The 16,063-nt window shown below is 34.4% G+C and overlaps 2 protein-coding genes across 3 annotated transcripts in view; one reads left to right on the top strand and one right to left on the bottom strand.

The window, feature by feature from the left end:
• Nucleotides 1–542: 542 nt before the first annotated feature.
• Nucleotides 543–8,793, top strand: LOC144433935 (3-ketoacyl-CoA thiolase B, peroxisomal-like). The gene is made up of 11 exons (XM_078122345.1): nucleotides 543–804; nucleotides 2,010–2,161; nucleotides 3,031–3,153; nucleotides 3,331–3,435; nucleotides 3,849–3,929; nucleotides 4,575–4,671; nucleotides 4,853–4,943; nucleotides 5,767–5,946; nucleotides 6,312–6,367; nucleotides 6,931–7,076; nucleotides 8,086–8,793. The coding sequence occupies exons 1-11, from the start codon at nucleotides 628–630 to the stop codon at nucleotides 8,159–8,161; spliced, it is 1,284 nt and encodes a 427-aa protein (XP_077978471.1). The 5' UTR covers nucleotides 543–627; the 3' UTR covers nucleotides 8,162–8,793.
• A 1,283-nt stretch (nucleotides 8,794–10,076) lies between these two features.
• Nucleotides 10,077–16,063, bottom strand: part of LOC144434526 (pre-mRNA-processing factor 40 homolog B-like) — a 16,113-nt gene continuing 10,126 nt past the window's right edge. The window contains exons 19-25 of one of the 2 annotated variants that reach the window (XM_078122987.1): nucleotides 15,338–15,475; nucleotides 15,047–15,142; nucleotides 14,218–14,304; nucleotides 13,504–13,612; nucleotides 12,958–13,016; nucleotides 11,259–11,345; nucleotides 10,077–10,735 (exon numbers count right to left, since the gene is read on the bottom strand). In XM_078122987.1, coding sequence (XP_077979113.1) covers nucleotides 10,643–10,735; nucleotides 11,259–11,345; nucleotides 12,958–13,016; nucleotides 13,504–13,612; nucleotides 14,218–14,304; nucleotides 15,047–15,142; nucleotides 15,338–15,475 — 669 coding nt within the window. In that variant the 3' untranslated portion in view covers nucleotides 10,077–10,642. The remainder of the gene's footprint in view (nucleotides 10,736–11,258; nucleotides 11,346–12,957; nucleotides 13,017–13,503; nucleotides 13,613–14,217; nucleotides 14,305–15,046; nucleotides 15,143–15,337; nucleotides 15,476–16,063) is intronic. The other variant, XM_078122988.1, reaches the window with a different exon arrangement.

Here is a 16,063-nt window from a genome sequence, read left to right as displayed (position 1 = left end):
CTTTGAATAGTTGCTTCCCCATCCTAAACCCACGCATAGCATAAACACTATATCTAAATTTAAACTAATAGGCATGTAATTGCAGGTGTTTAGATTTATAATGTTGGTTTTTAAAAAATATTTATTCTAACTTTGAATTATGTCAATCTATAAGATAACCATAGAGTTACAATGGATTTTTAGCACTTTTTACCCACTAGGGCTATGCATATCATGTATTAAAGTATCGTGCACGAGTAAAAAAGTTTAATGTTCAATAATTATATATCCGCGCTGTGTGGACTTTATACGTGAACCTAGAAACCCGTGTTTTACCCATTTTATGTATTATTGGCCAATTTTGTCAATATGATCGACATTGTATTGTATTCTGAAAATTTGAAATGTACCCCGGGGATCGGGAAAGAAGTGCCCGTGGGTTCAAGCTGAGTTCATGGATCGTCGGAGCTAATTTGCATGTAAAGTTTAATGACCTCAAGCAAAGTTCAAAGTTGGATTGGACTACGGTCAGCTGATTCAGTCTTTCTGCTACGCTAGCGCTGTACTATAGACATCACACCCGGAGTTTTTCTTCTAGCGTGCACGGTTGATATAAAGAAGTGGCAAGGTTGATAAACAAAATTAGTGATGTACAGATTGAAGACTATTGCAAGCCATTTCCCAAGTGGCCAGTCGGCCTCTGCAACGGTGCAATTGAATAGCGTCAGTGGGCTGGCAACACTTCACCAATATGATCCTGATGATGTAGTGGTTGTGTCTGCGAAAAGAACACCCATCGGTAAAGCGAAACGAGGGTCATTCAAGGTACTTGGGATATAACGTTTTCTTATTCAGCTAGCTGTTACATTTTTTATGTTATAGGATTATATGTTTTTTTTAAAATAGGTTTGTGCTTGTCAAAATAGTATAGTTGTTCAGGTCATATGGAGCCTTGGTATAAACTATATACAGTTGAGTTACTGAGAGGTTCTTGAGTTTATAAACACCAAGACAATTATTAGTTTCTGGGCTGTATGGTTGTTCATATTTGTTTTGGGGGAAGTTGATAACATGTGTGCTATTTGCATAGTCAGTGGCTAATTTACATAATCATGGGTACTAATTAAATGTTGTATCCGCTAATAATATCATCAACGGTTGATTAGAGTTTACTCAAACTTCATTGCTGCATATCAAGTATCAAGAATGGAAATCCGTATTGATATGATTGGTGTTATTTTACCAAATTAGAAGATTCCAATGTAAGTCAGTTTCTACAATTAACTATCATCTTCCTGCACCACAAAAATCTTACAAATTTTTGTATATTTTATAATCTAGCTCATCAAAAATCTTCCCAACATTGTTACATTTTGCAAACAATCAATATATTGTTATAATTATAACCAAAGATATATTTGCTGATATTGTTCGATTGCTTATAAAAAACACTGCACCTGTTCAATTTAATAGTCAATTTTATTTGTTGGTAGTGAAATAACAGCTTTAAATCTTTAGCAAAAGCTTGGTTTGGAATCTTAGCCATGTTGGTTTGATTTACCTCAATAACTGTATATGGTAGAGAGATCATACTGTGTTCTACATTGCAGCACTTTCCATCATAGTGATTGCCACAAATGTTATTTCAGGGCATGACAAATGATCACATTTTATGTGTACATTCAATATGTTGTGGTCATTGGTAGCACTAACATGAAGGTGACTGTGCTATGAAACACAAATTTGTTATGTTTCTTCACTCTTTTACGTGCACACAAACCAGTTCACCCATTAACACTGAAATCAATACACCTTAATTGATAGGTCGTATATAAGTAAGCAGTTTCAAAAAGTAGTCTGCAGCTAAGATTAAACAGTGAACTTGATTTTAGCATACTGTACATTGTACATTAAGGGTTGGAATGAATTGATTATGATTATTTGTCATTTTGCACTACAGAAAATTTTTGATATTTAAATGTTGTACGTAACTAATATTCTAACTTTAATAATACAATTGCCTACAACAGGATACATTTCTAGATCACCTTTTTGAAGTGGCTCTCCGAGGAGTGCTAGATGAAAGCAAGATAGATCCAAAATACATTGGTGATATTGCAATTGGTAATGTCCTAGCACCAGGTTCGGGTGCTGCATATTTCAGGATGGCACAATTTAGAAGGTAAGATCAACATACATGTACATGAGTCTGACCATAGGAAATCTCACTATGATAGTTAAGATGACAACGACAACAACAACAACAATAGCAACATTATAGTAAACAATGATAACAACATTGACAATCAACAAAATAAAAAAGTGCTTAGGGCATGGTAGCACAACTGTACAGGTTGTGATTAATTTAAAAAAAATAATCCAAATGTCAATCCATCCCTTCTTGTTACATGTACTTCATTTTACTATTGCTATGACCAGTATCTAGGGGTGTGACCTAGTTCAATGCATATTTACATGCATTTTTTGTGAAAGTTTATTTGCTTGCCTGCCTAAGTAACAATGTTATCTTTGCAAAATACACTTGCATTTGGCTTTTGCTAATGGCATGGTCATGGTTGTTAGGGCCATTGTGTCAATATCTTTCAAACAAAATCTGCAGAGTAACACCTTCTAGAAACATCATCCACTGAGTAGTATAATATTTGAGATGTAATTTTTTGACCAAACTTCACATTTGTAGACATAATTTGCATATCACTGAATAACAGATGGGATAATGATTCATTTACACATCCTCAAGAAACACCCCAATTGAATTTCAGCCCAATCTGCCCAGTAATTTTGGTATTAAAAGATTTTTGACCAAAAAATTCACATTTTAATTCCCAATTTATATATCTGATGGGATCATAAACAAACAAAAAATGTTTGAACCCAAAATGCACATCTCTGATTTTGTTTGAATAACTTTCCATCTGATACGCCCCGTGTGCCCTATAATTGTCAGATGTCGATGGCCAAGTAGTTAGATCGTATTAATGTCTGATGGTTTCTGTAGAGCATTAAAAACTGTCTTGTTTTTCATCGCAGTGGGCTACCTGAGACTGTACCATCACATGCAGTAAACAGACAATGTTCATCAGGCCTACAGGCAGTAATGAATATTGCCAATGGTATAAAAGCTGGCCAATATGATGCAGGTATAGGTTGTGGGTAAGTTAATATCACCTTGATTAGGATACAGATACATACAACATGGTCGCCACTGTATATGATCTATTATACCATACACAAGCCAGAACAGAAAATATGGACTGCTCAAATTCACATTCAGTCCAATGAAATTACATGATATACTAACACTATATTTATCCATATTTCTCTACATAGAGCTGAATCAATGTCCATGTATGAACAAAAGAGAAATAATGCACAAGAAATCAACCCAGCGTCGTTTGAGAATGACAAAGCTAGAGATTGCATGATACCGATGGGGTAGGTCGATACTTTCAGCACTTGATAGGATGCTCTGTTGAAATGTTTGAAGAATTATTTGTTAAATCATCTTTTCTCTCTCATATTTTGTTCTTTACAATAATTTATGTACAAACTACATTTTCATAAAAATAATTGGATTATATGTTTGCTTTCATATGAAAGTTATCCATCTAATCTGTTGTATTATATAGATTCTTATTTCATATTTTGAAATAGAACGACATAATATTGTGATTGTTTTGAATTTTATATTGTGATTGTTTTCAATAGACTGTAAGATACGTTGTGTCGTTCCGGCCTCCTCTCATACAACGTGAGAGGGGTTGACCGACGTGTGACGGCGCTCCGTCACAACATACCTTACAGACTATTAAGGCAGCACATCATTCTTTTCTATTATTTGTTAATAGTATTACATCTGAGAATGTGGCTGAGAGATTTGGTATCGGCAGAGATGTACAAGACAAGATGGCCTTTGAGTCACAGACCAAGTAAGTCATGTCATGACTGACTGCATTAATTTCTAACTATGCTGACAGCTGAGAAACATTCCTGTGGTATTTGCATAGAATATATATGTTAATAATGTGATCTCTGAGAAAGTACCTTTGTGATTGCAGTGATTACTTGCCAGTGGAGGTGGGGTGGGAATTTGGGGTGAGGGGTCGGGGAGGGGTGGGGGTGGGTGGTGTTATGCTTTAGTCCAAAACATTAAAAAAAACAAAGCTTTCCCTACCTTGGAGTGTTGAGTACAAATACAAGAATTCCAGGCAAATTATTCAGATTTGAAAATCAAAGAGAATCATGAATCAGGGGAACGTCTGGGCTTTGGCATATATTACAGCAAAGAACATTAAAACAGAAAAAAAGACAAAAGGTTGAAGCAAAATTACTTAACATATATAGTAGGATAATAGTAAGTTATAACTCAATCTATTCAGCTACACATAATTTGAAAAAATATTTTTTTAGTATTATAGAGGCAGTGTTGTGCAGTATGTTCAATATTTGTTCTAATCCTGATCATAATAGTTTTCTACATCTGTATGTCTGCAAATTAGCTAACCATGTATATGATATACATTTTGAGTGCCCAACTTGTTCTTGTCATTTTGACATGGTTTATCATCTTACAGAGCAAAAAGAGCCAATGATTCAGGAAGGTTTAAGGATGAAATAGTCCCAGTGAAAACTACAATCATTGACAAAGAAGGCAATGAAAAGGAGATAACTGTGAGTAATATGGATTTGCCAAATAGTGTTAAACGGACCGAAACGTTGCATTCATTTCAAATTTACTGTTCAAAAATAACTATATTGTACTGTCCTATTGATTCGTGGAACCATAAACAATATATTCTCCATTATTTATTTGTCAACTACATGTACATGTAATCTACTTTGATTTATGCAGGTGAGTAATGATGAAGGTATTAGAGCATCAACACAGGAGGGTCTCGCAAAACTAAGGCCAGCTTTCAAGAAAGACGGAACAACTACTGCAGGCAAGTATATTATTGTCTTTGGATTGCCAAACTTAAACACATGACTGGGGTCTTTAAAGGGCATTATGGCTAATGTACTCAGTTGTGAGAAATTCAAACTACTGGACGGAGCTCAGTCATAGGTGGGAATTTACTATTATACTGTTCTCATCTCTCCCCTACTACTCCACCCAATATAAACTCATTGCAGAACAACATAACGCCACGTCATCAGATGAGGCTTTAATTTAATCTAGTAGGAATTGCTTGACATGGACATGAACATTGTAATGGTAATATGTATTCAAGAAGTAACTGAAATCTTGTCTTAATCAACATCTTTGTAACTTAAATAATTTTTAAATTTCACTGCCTTTGTAAGGTGATATTATGTCCTCTCTTTTTTTTAAAACCTCACCTGACAGACATGATAAGACTATGCGCATATCAACAGCAATATTGTAGTATCTATTGTAAGGGTGTCCTTACTTCATTCAGGGTTTGTTATTCTATCACCTTAAAAATATTATGGTTCAGTTGGTTAGTTGACATCAAACAACGTCAGAATGATGTCCCAGTGGTTATCAATCACTCCAAAAATAGCAAGTTTTGAGGAGCCCAGATTTATAATATTATATGGATATGCCCAGATAACATGTATTGTCAATTATCAAATGTATTTATAGGGGTTAGACTAGATTAGTTACAAGACAACTATTTCCATTCCCCCTTTCCCGTTAGCTATTGATATACATATTTATCTGGACTAGGAAATGTATTTGTAATTTGTAATTACACTCCAATATATTGCACTGACGTTATCATTGATTTTCATCATTCCCAGGTAATTCCAGTCAAGTAAGTGATGGTGCAGCTGCAGTTCTCCTTGCCAGACGTTCCTTAGCTGAAAAACTTGGACTTCCCGTATTTGGACGAATTATGTCATATGCAGTAGTTGGTGTACCTCCTGATGTGATGGGCATTGGACCAGCTTATGCTATCCCAAAGGCTCTAGAACAAGCTGGTAATCAGTCAGATTAGTTCTTACTCAATCAATCAAAACACTAAATATGTAATAAAAATGAATTTGATAACTTCCACAAGTTCATGGAAAGACTTTGTTCAGAGAGACTGTTATAGCATTACATGTAATTCACCGCGGAGGGAATAGGGCATATCATAATGCAGAGATTCTGCTTACCAATGCAAGCTCTATAAACATGACTTGCGTGGTCACAAAATTAGGTAGAGTTGTATTCCCTGTAAAAGAGAAGTTCACATGAGAAAGGTAACCAGTTCCATAATCAGAAAATGCAGTAATGCTAGTTCAGTTGGCTGGTTATTCAGTATTTCAATAATAATTTAGTATAATTGTCTTTCTTAACCTAGGCCTTACAGTACACGATATTGATGTCTATGAAATCAATGAAGCCTTTGCCAGTCAGGTAGGTCATACATACAATCATTCAATAATTTTATGTATAGCCTAGGAAGTTATCTCTTTTTGAACAAGAGTTTCTGGGGATCAATTTGCCAGAACATCAATCTTAAGAGCAAAATGCTCCTAAAATATCAAACTTAGGAGCAAAGTAAAACATTTGTTGTAACAAATACCATGTTTATCTGTTGAATAAAAATAATCATCAATTTTGTTGAATGACAATGTTCATATTTATAAAGCAAATAAAAGATTCTCCATTATCATGAAAATAGTCAATATGCAAGTGGGCTTCAAAATGTGTCTGTCAAATGCAGCTGAAGATGAATTTTCACCTGTTAAATGCCAGTAGATTTAAAATGTCACCTGCTGTATCCAGGTATTTACCTGTATTCACCTGCATTGCACCATATATCACCTGCAAATGCCAGTATAATTACCAGCAACTTCCTAGGCTGATGTAAGCCTCACTAATTGTGAATATTGACCATATAACCTATATGTCAACACTTTACTACAATTACAGTTATCATAGTCTTTGGGTGACAATTTCCTCTCTTTTTTCTAAAGGCTGCTTACTGTGTTCAGAAGTTAGGAATTCCAATGGAGAAAGTGAATCCTAATGGTGGAGCCATAGCACTAGGCCATCCTTTGGGATGTACGGGTGCAAGACAAGTGTCAACTCTATTATATGAACTAAAGAAGAGAGGCAAAAGGTAAGAAATATCACTCATCCTGGCATTTCACACAGTGTATGTGCACAATGTTCAATACAGAAGAGAATATCCATGACTGATATATGCTGCAGTGGTAGATTAAGTGTGTTATTTGGCGCTAATGTGTGACTTATAGATATGCAGTTTGCATTCAGAAATTCTGTGAATAGTAACACACAGTTTAGTAGGAGCTGAAAGACATTGCTAGGAAAGGAAAATATACTTGAAGCACATTAATATAAAAGTACTACATGTTATGGATAATTTTACACTATTGGTACATACTAACTAAAAACAAATTCCACAAGTCAAACATTTTTTGATTTGCACTGTCTTTCAAGTACCATTTAAAACATTACATGTAGAGTAAGGACAGGAAGTCTGTGTATTTGCAAAATTGGAAGGAAGGTAGTTTGTTGATGGTAGTTTGTAGTTTGTTGGATGGCGTACCCAATTATACTTATACAACTCTAAGTCAGTTGAATTTCTCATATCTCTAATATACACAACATTTTTGACAAGGACTGTGCATCGTAAATCTGTTTGTGCCAGGTTTGTGCATCACTGAATTTAAAGTTTGATAGTAATATAATAACAGAACCCCCATGATGCTCGAGTGCAAGTGTGGCATACTAAGGGTATTTGTATGAGTGCTTGCACTGTTCTCTGCGTCTGTTCTTTAACGAGCGTAGCAAGTGGAAGTGCAGCAGAAAGCACTGCAAGCACTCATGCAAATACCCTTGAGTACCCACGCTGGAAGTCACGCAGCATGGAGTTCTGCTATTATTACATATGTTGAAACAAACTTTCGTAAAATGACACTATGGTGTAATCACATGCTTTTGTGTATAATGAACGATCATATCATTTGCATATCATTTACTTCCAGGTATGCAATTAATGTTTTCGGTATTGCCCTGCAATACCACTAGTATGTGTGTGAATCAGTGCAAGTACTCTCTGGTACACAGTCATGTAATTACATTGTATTTTTTAAAATCAATTTCAGAGGTTATGGTGTCATCTCCATGTGCATTGGTACAGGGATGGGAGCAGCTGCTGTATTAGAATACACAGGCAACTGATGACCATCATATTATTATATTATACTACAAGTTGACGGACAGAGAAAAGATATACCATAACCAAGAGATGATGAATGCATTAAATATTGGATAGATTAATTATATGCAAGCGATTAATATAAAGCATATAAGCACAAATAGTATCCAAGGATACTAATAACTTTCATATTGATGAATCTAAGCTATTCATAGCTGGTATGTCAGTTGAACCAGTGTAGATAGCAAGTCATTACTGCCATCACTCTAACAACTCTTGTACTACTGTCTAAGTCAGTGACTGTAAATTTTAATAATGGAAATGAATACAATTTATTATCTCCTAAGAAGTCATCAAATTAATACACTTTTATTTTTTGTCAAGATGACAACAGATCAGATTGTACAGTATTGAACTGAACATATTTTCTATTTTTGATGCAATTTTCTGATGTGCAATTAATATTTGATGCCATTGTAGGACACGATATCTTAGCCTTTTTAAGGAAATGACAGGATCAGATCTATTTCTACTTCTCACTAATGGATCAATTATATGTCTACTTAAATAGGCCATGTTAAGTTAATGATGACCTTCAAAAGTCAAAAAACTGTCAGATCAATTGTCTTTGGTATTTGGTACGGTATTTGGTAGGACTTTTCATCAAACAGTATTGGGGGGGGGGGGGTGTCGAGGAAAAAAGTGGTTGGGGCCACACAAAAAACTTTGGGGGTGGGAGGGGGGGCATGAAAATTCTGATCTGATAGTATGAATTATACTATACGTTCATCATAGTTTGCATTATGCATTGTTTTTGTCATGCACACTGTTAACTTACTGTACATGTTTTTTGTTTTTTTTAATCATGGCCTTCAATTATGTACATGTGACTTTACACATGATTTTGATTAAAACAAGCGACCTAATGGTCAAAATATATGTTGTTTTTTTATTTATTTATTTTTTTGTTACATAAATGGTACCAGCAGTTTCTATGGGCGTCATATTGTTACTATGCATATTTGCATACATATTTTGAATGTTTATTCTCTTGTCTATAAAGCCCTGTTATCTTTCCAATATACATGGGTCCATCATTTGTCTGTAGCTAAGGTGCAGTCTGTTGCTAGGCATTTTTGCATACAATTTTTTTGAATGTTGATTCACTTGTCTATGAAATTGTCTCTTTGCAATATATGCCACCATTTGGTTGTTGCTATGGGCGTGGTCACTGAAATTTAGCCAAGCCATTTTCATACATTCTTGTCCTGAACATATTGCAATGGTATATTTTAGTTATGCAAATCATCCTGCGTCATCAATAAATACTGAAACTGCATGAAATGCGAATATTTTCCATATGAGTGTCCGCCATCTTCTTTTTTTTTCACCTGTAACATTTTAAAAGTGCCTGTAATTGGCCAAGCATTGACAAAACTTTTTTTACTCTTGAATACACCCAGTATGTACAAGAATGAATACGAAATCAATGTTAAAAATGTGATTCCTAGAACAGAAGATGATTGCATTGCGATTTTGAATAAAGATGGTAACTGGTGGCAAATTACTGAGAAAAAATAACCAGAAGACAACTAATCGAAAATCTACAACATATATAATGGTGGATTCACATCTTTGGATCTGAATGTGAACCTGAAGAAAAATATTCAGTCAGTACCTGACCTGACATGGCCTGTATCTGCGTTTGGCATAGACCGTTTCTTAATAACTTGACTGGGGATCATTCTCCTGCCTGTTAAACTGCCAAATCAGTCCAATCAGTCATGTTTTTTTTACAACAGATTACACACATTAACAAACACAACATACAAATTTAGTCAGATGGGGTGCTTGACAATTGACATATAAGGTAATCTATACTAATAAATACTGTTTTATTCAACTATTTATTACGAAATAAAAAAAATTGACATAAACACTTGGGTGTTGTTCCATATGCAGTACATCATCTTACACGTCCTTATTTCAACTTGATCATGATGTGTTGTGTTGACAAACATACTGGACTATAAACATAACGGAAAATTTTAATTACCATTGAATCCTATGTGCAGTATGATATGAACTCAAATAAGTCAGTATTGTTGTTGTTGAACACACATTCCATACAATTATAGCACTGGTTCGGACATTTTAATGGATGTCAAGCTACACTGCATCATTCAACTAAAACTGACAAATTTCATAAACTGCATTTGTACGTTGTGAGATAAGATATGGTTTTGTTTTTATTTTCCTTGATTATTCAATCATAAACTACATTAAAAGAGTGCACAAATACAATGTACACATATTCAGCTTCACAAACAAATGCATACTCAATCCACTGTTCTTAAGGTTTGTCCGATAGATGCTACAGTTTATGGAAATCTATGTTGGAACTTACTGTTGCAAAATGAAACTACAATAACTTCAGTGTATCTCATTTATAAAATGAAGAACGAAATGCCTTGAATATAATATGAATACGAAAATCGAGATAATCACTGATCATCTGCTAGTTGTTTGAGAAGTTGACGTCTTCTCTTCTCCAGTTCTCCTTCACTCAATTCACTTTCTGATGTATCCCATCCAGTCTAACAAAAAATAAATGAAAGTTACACGGTCATATACAGTAAACAATTGTGATATCAACTCGTTCATATGACAAAAATACTCGGTACCTGCAATAGCTTTTTACCTCATCATGCTAGAGGGTCAAAATAGAACAAGAAGGTTGACTTATTCTCAAGTGTGCCTGTAGGCATGTGAAGTGCACTGAGTGGAAGTTATGGTGTCGACCAAGAAATCAAATGTTTGTTATTTTTATGATGTGCCTTGGCAGTAATATTCTGTTTCACTTCAGTTACCAAGAATTGAGATTCCTGTATATTTGCTGTCAATTGCTACTAATAACTGCAGTGAAATACAAAGGTGAACATCACTGGAAAGTTAAGCTTTCATTTGATAGCAAGAAATAAATTGAAGAAAGTGAACTGGTATATGGCTTACAAAATAATAGGAAATGGGGGTGATGAATGGAATGAAGGAATCCTATGGCCCTAACTTTGTATAGTGGTTATTGGGGGCTAAAATACATTTGATTCAATTTTGACCTACTTTTTCTTTTCTTGATTGGTCAGAAGTTGACTTCCTTTTTACAGGTTCTTCCCTTTCTCTGTGGTCAGATTCTGATTCACTTGAAGCCTAACAACAACAGTACAAATGGAAGTGTTCACTTTCAAAGTTACTTGTTATTGGTTTAAATGGAAGTGTTCACTTTCAAAGTTACTTGTTATTGGTATAAATGGAAGTGTTCACTTTCAAAGTTACTTGTTATTGGTTTAAATGGAAGTGTTCACTTTCAAAGTTACTTGTTATTGGTATAAATGGAAGTGTTCACTTTCAAAGTTACTTGTTATTGGTATAAATGGAAGTGTTCACTTTCAAAGTTACTTGTTATTGGTTTAAATGGAAGTGTTCACTTTCAAAGTTACTTGTTATTGGTATAAATGGAAGTGTTCACTTTCAAAGTTACTTGTTATTGGTATAAATGGAAGTGTTCACTTTCAAAGTTACTTGTTATTGGTATAAATGGAAGTGTTCACTTTCAAAGTTACTTGTTATTGGTATAAATGAAAGTGTTCACTTTCAAAGTTACTTGTTATTGGTATAAATGGAAGTGTTTACCTTCAAAGTTACTTGTTATTGGTATAAATGGAAGTGTTCACTTTCAAAGTTACTTGTTATTGGTATAAATGGAAGTGTTCACTTTCAAAGTTACTTGTTATTGGTATAAATGAAAGTGTTCACTTTCAAAGTTACTTGTTATTAGTATAAATGGAAGTGTTTACTTTCAAAGTTACTTGTTATTGGTATAAATGGAAGTGTTCACTTTCAAAGTTACTTGTTATTGGTTTAAATGGAAGTGTTCACTTTCAAAGTTACTTGTTATTGGTATAAATGAAAGTGTTTACTTTCAAAGTTACTTGTTATTGGTATAAATGAAAGTGTTCACTTTCAAAGTTACTTGTTATTGGTTTAAATGGAAGTGTTCACTTTCAAAGTTACTTGTTATTGGTATAAATGGAAGTGTTCACTTTCAAAGTTACTTGTTATTGGTATAAATGGAAGTGTTTACTTTCAAAGTTACTTGTTATTGGTATAAATGGAAGTGTTCACTTTCAAAGTTACTTGTTATTGGTTTAAATGGAAGTGTTCACTTTCAAAGTTACTTGTTATTGGTATAAATGAAAGTGTTTACTTTCAAAGTTACTTGTTATTGGTATAAATGAAAGTGTTCACTTTCAAAGTTACTTGTTATTGGTTTAAATGGAAGTGTTCACTTTCAAAGTTACTTGTTATTGGTATAAATGGAAGTGTTCACTTTCAAAGTTACTTGTTATTGGTATAAATGGAAGTGTTTACTTTCAAAGTTACTTGTTATTGTCATTGGTATAAATTTAAGTGCTTACTTTCAAAGTTACTTGTTATTGTACTTGGTACAAATGGGAGACCTTATTGCTCACTTTCAAAGTTACTTGTTACACTAATAGAATCAATTACATGGTATGATTTTTGGCTCTTCAACTAGGCATATTGACTATAAATATTAACCGAATTCCATAGAGAAACTGACTTCTAAATATATAACAAATATTACCCTTATTTGTAATGGACAATAACACTTTATCCTTATCTCATTCCTACAATTTTAGGAAACTTATGTGGTTTGATTGACAGATTGCAAATGAACGGTGTTGCAAACGTTGTTATGTTATGTTTTGAAAACAATGTTATGAAATCATATGTTACTTACATTTCTGTGCCTTTTCTTCTTTGACTTCTTTTTATGTTTCTTAGATTTTCTGGTAGTTTCTGTTGATAAAGTGTAAAGACATGTTACTTCAACAAAGTACTGTATGCCACTTTTAAATGTGTTTTTAATATTAACAAGGATGAAACTTTCATAGGTTACCTGCGCTACCTACCCACTATGATTGGCCTCAGCAATTCCAAAGTTTGCCACCATTCATATTGTATTTGACAAGCTATCTGACAGATTGTGAAATTAAGTTATGAGCACATGCAATCTATACTATTTTTGATATTTGAGCCAGCCTTGGTTGAAATACAGTCATGGGTGCCATGAATGGATGACCAGACACGCACACACGCACGCGCACGCACACGCACACGCACGCGCGCGCACGTACACACACACACACACACACACACACACACACACACACACACACACACACACACACACACATGTACAGATGTGGGTCATTACTATAGCCCTTCTGGGCTGTGCTCATTGTGGGCTAACAATGAGGACATAGACTCTAGTGTGATCATTCACCAATACCGGATTCCTCTGACATTGATGCAACATCTGTTGGTGTGCGTGAACGAGACCGCTTCTTTTTCTTGGTTCTACGATGAGGGCGTTCTTCTTCAGATTCTGAAGGCTATATTGAAATCAAAAGGCACCAGGTTAACTTTTTAAATGGATTACTATAAATTACAGTTATATCAAGAGTAGAAGTTGAGTTTGGTGTCAAACAGTAAAAACTTATAATATGACTAACAGAAAATGTTCAAAAGCCACTGATGTGAAACACCTTACATGTAAACAGTGATATTACAAAGTGTGCTGACAATTCATATTTTAACTGTATGATGGTGTCCATTGATCATCTTACTTGTATTTGATTTTGAAAAGCTGTAAGCATGGTTTTTTATATGGTATTTTCCGTATTTGAATATTTTATATGATTTACTGATTACAAGATCACAAATTGGCCACACAAATAAAATGGCATAAAGCACTGTTTGCCCTAGAATGGTTTCACAAGAGGGTGTGAAACCACACTTTTTTATGTACTACTTAGATCACGTGGTCACTTTAATACCAATTTTGAAAGAATTTAAGTTAGAGAATGATTTTCATTTTATCAAAAGGATGATCAGAAATTACAAGTGGGCTCAGCACACTTGTTACTTTTAACTTTGTCAGGGAGAACTCTGTACAGTCACTTAATATGTAAATCTGTTTGATAAAAATGTTACTCACCGATCTTGACCTAGATCTTTTGCTTCTGTGTTTTTTAGACTTCTTCTTTTTTGCTGGCTGCTTGGAATGGTGATGTCCACAGGTTTCCTGTATAACGATACTTTCCATTAATTCAATTCAATTTAGTCTGTCAGGCAATCACGAAAACTAAAACTATATTGACGTACCAAAATATACAGTAGTTCAATTACGTATGATTCAAACCCCATACTGCATAGTGTAATGAATGAATGAATGAATCAAACAAACAAACAAATTAATATAGAGCACCTATATCCAATACGGAGTAAAGTTCTGAGGTGCTGTACAGTTATATGGTTTGTTGAAATATAAAGTCAGCTCAGTTATATACTGAAAATCTTTGCGAATAAACAGTTGTCTGAACATTTGACTAGGCACTTCAATATCATAAATTGTGTGCATATTGTCTTCTGTCTTTTTCAAGACTTTCAGGTTTAGGACAAAAACTCATACATGACAAAGTACAAGTGTGTATGTGTTGTCTTCTGTTGTTTTACTCGGGGGGGGGGGGGGGGTGTTCGGTTCTCAGTGCTGATTGGCACCGGTTGGTACATAACATTTTAGGGCTTGGTGACCCTGTTTAATGTATGTGCATGGATAGCACTCCTTTTTGGACGGGGAGGCAATGTAATAGGCATGTACACATATACTGGTATATATGCAAGAAAACAGTCTGAGTATTGCCCTGCAGATCAAGGTCAGCTCAAGTTGCAGAATGTCAATTGAAAAGTCACACCAAAATAATAGTGGCTGTTGACACTTAAGTGTCCATAAATAACAGTTTAAGCTATGAAAGTGAAATACAAACCTCTAGGGCTGACATGTATTCTTTGAATAGTCTTATTCTTTCTGATTCAACTGTTATTGCATCAAATGATGAATCATTTACAAATCTATCCCGAACCTACAAAGATAATAAAACACAAGTTATCAATATTTGGTATTAACAGTTGAGTTCAAAATGACAAATTGATTCTAAACACACGTTATCAACATTTGGTATTCACGATTGTGTTCAAAACAGACTTATGGATGTACAATCACTCACTGATACATGTATGTACAGTTAGAGATCAGGAAACAATTACATTTAACTTACATCATCCCACTGGGAATGAACATCAAGTGGAGGGGCAGCTTGCTTGAGCATAGATTTGAATGCACTTTCTTTCCTTCTCTGTCTTCTGGCTTCTTCTTTCTGCCTTTCCCTATCTCTGGCCTCTGCTTTCTCTATTAGCTATTGTATAATACACAAATGAAGATGAATATAAACACACAACATCCTTGAAAATGGCACAATCTACAACATTATATTGCTACTAAACCTGCCTGGCAAATGATGATGTTCATCAATTGAAACAAAAAGGTAATAAAATTGAATAACATAGAAATGATTTTGGCTGTACTGATTGAGTTACCATGTGTGGATGTAAAGATTGCTACCATCAAATACGGGTACCTGCCCACAGTGTGTCAAACATTCTAGTAAGTTTTCTTCTTCGCCAATCATTTTCAAGTTTCTTCATTTTTATTTTGGATTTGCAAAAAATAAAGCTCCCCAATTGATGGTTATATGTGATGGTCAAAATAAAACAAGAAAAAGAAATACATTGATTTTGTTGCAGTCGAAATGCAAGGATCATAAAAATAATTAAATTTCTAAGACTCTGTGGGTGGTCACAGTAGAATTGATGTGACTGTTACAGTACTATTCAAAATCCCTTAGATTTTAAAAGAAAAATTGTATATAAGTGAATGATAACTATAGCCTGGAACCCATTCCTATAGCCTATGCCTGGTGTAGACCACACAACACATTCCTATT

Source organism: Glandiceps talaboti, chromosome 4 (assembly GCF_964340395.1).
Source record: "Glandiceps talaboti chromosome 4, keGlaTala1.1, whole genome shotgun sequence".
Taxonomy (NCBI): Eukaryota; Metazoa; Hemichordata; class Enteropneusta; family Spengelidae; genus Glandiceps; species Glandiceps talaboti.
This window is presented reverse-complemented; position numbering and strand designations above follow the sequence as displayed.

Coding starts and splice junctions, on each gene's coding strand:
- LOC144433935 (XM_078122345.1), top strand. CDS start 628: ATGTACAGATTGAAGACTATTGCAAGCCATTTCCCAAGTGGCCAGTCG. Junction 2,162..3,030: donor AGGATGGCACAATTTAGAAG/GTAAGATCAACA, acceptor TTTTCATCGCAG/TGGGCTACCTGAGACTGTAC. Junction 4,672..4,852: donor GCAATGAAAAGGAGATAACT/GTGAGTAATATG, acceptor TGATTTATGCAG/GTGAGTAATGATGAAGGTAT.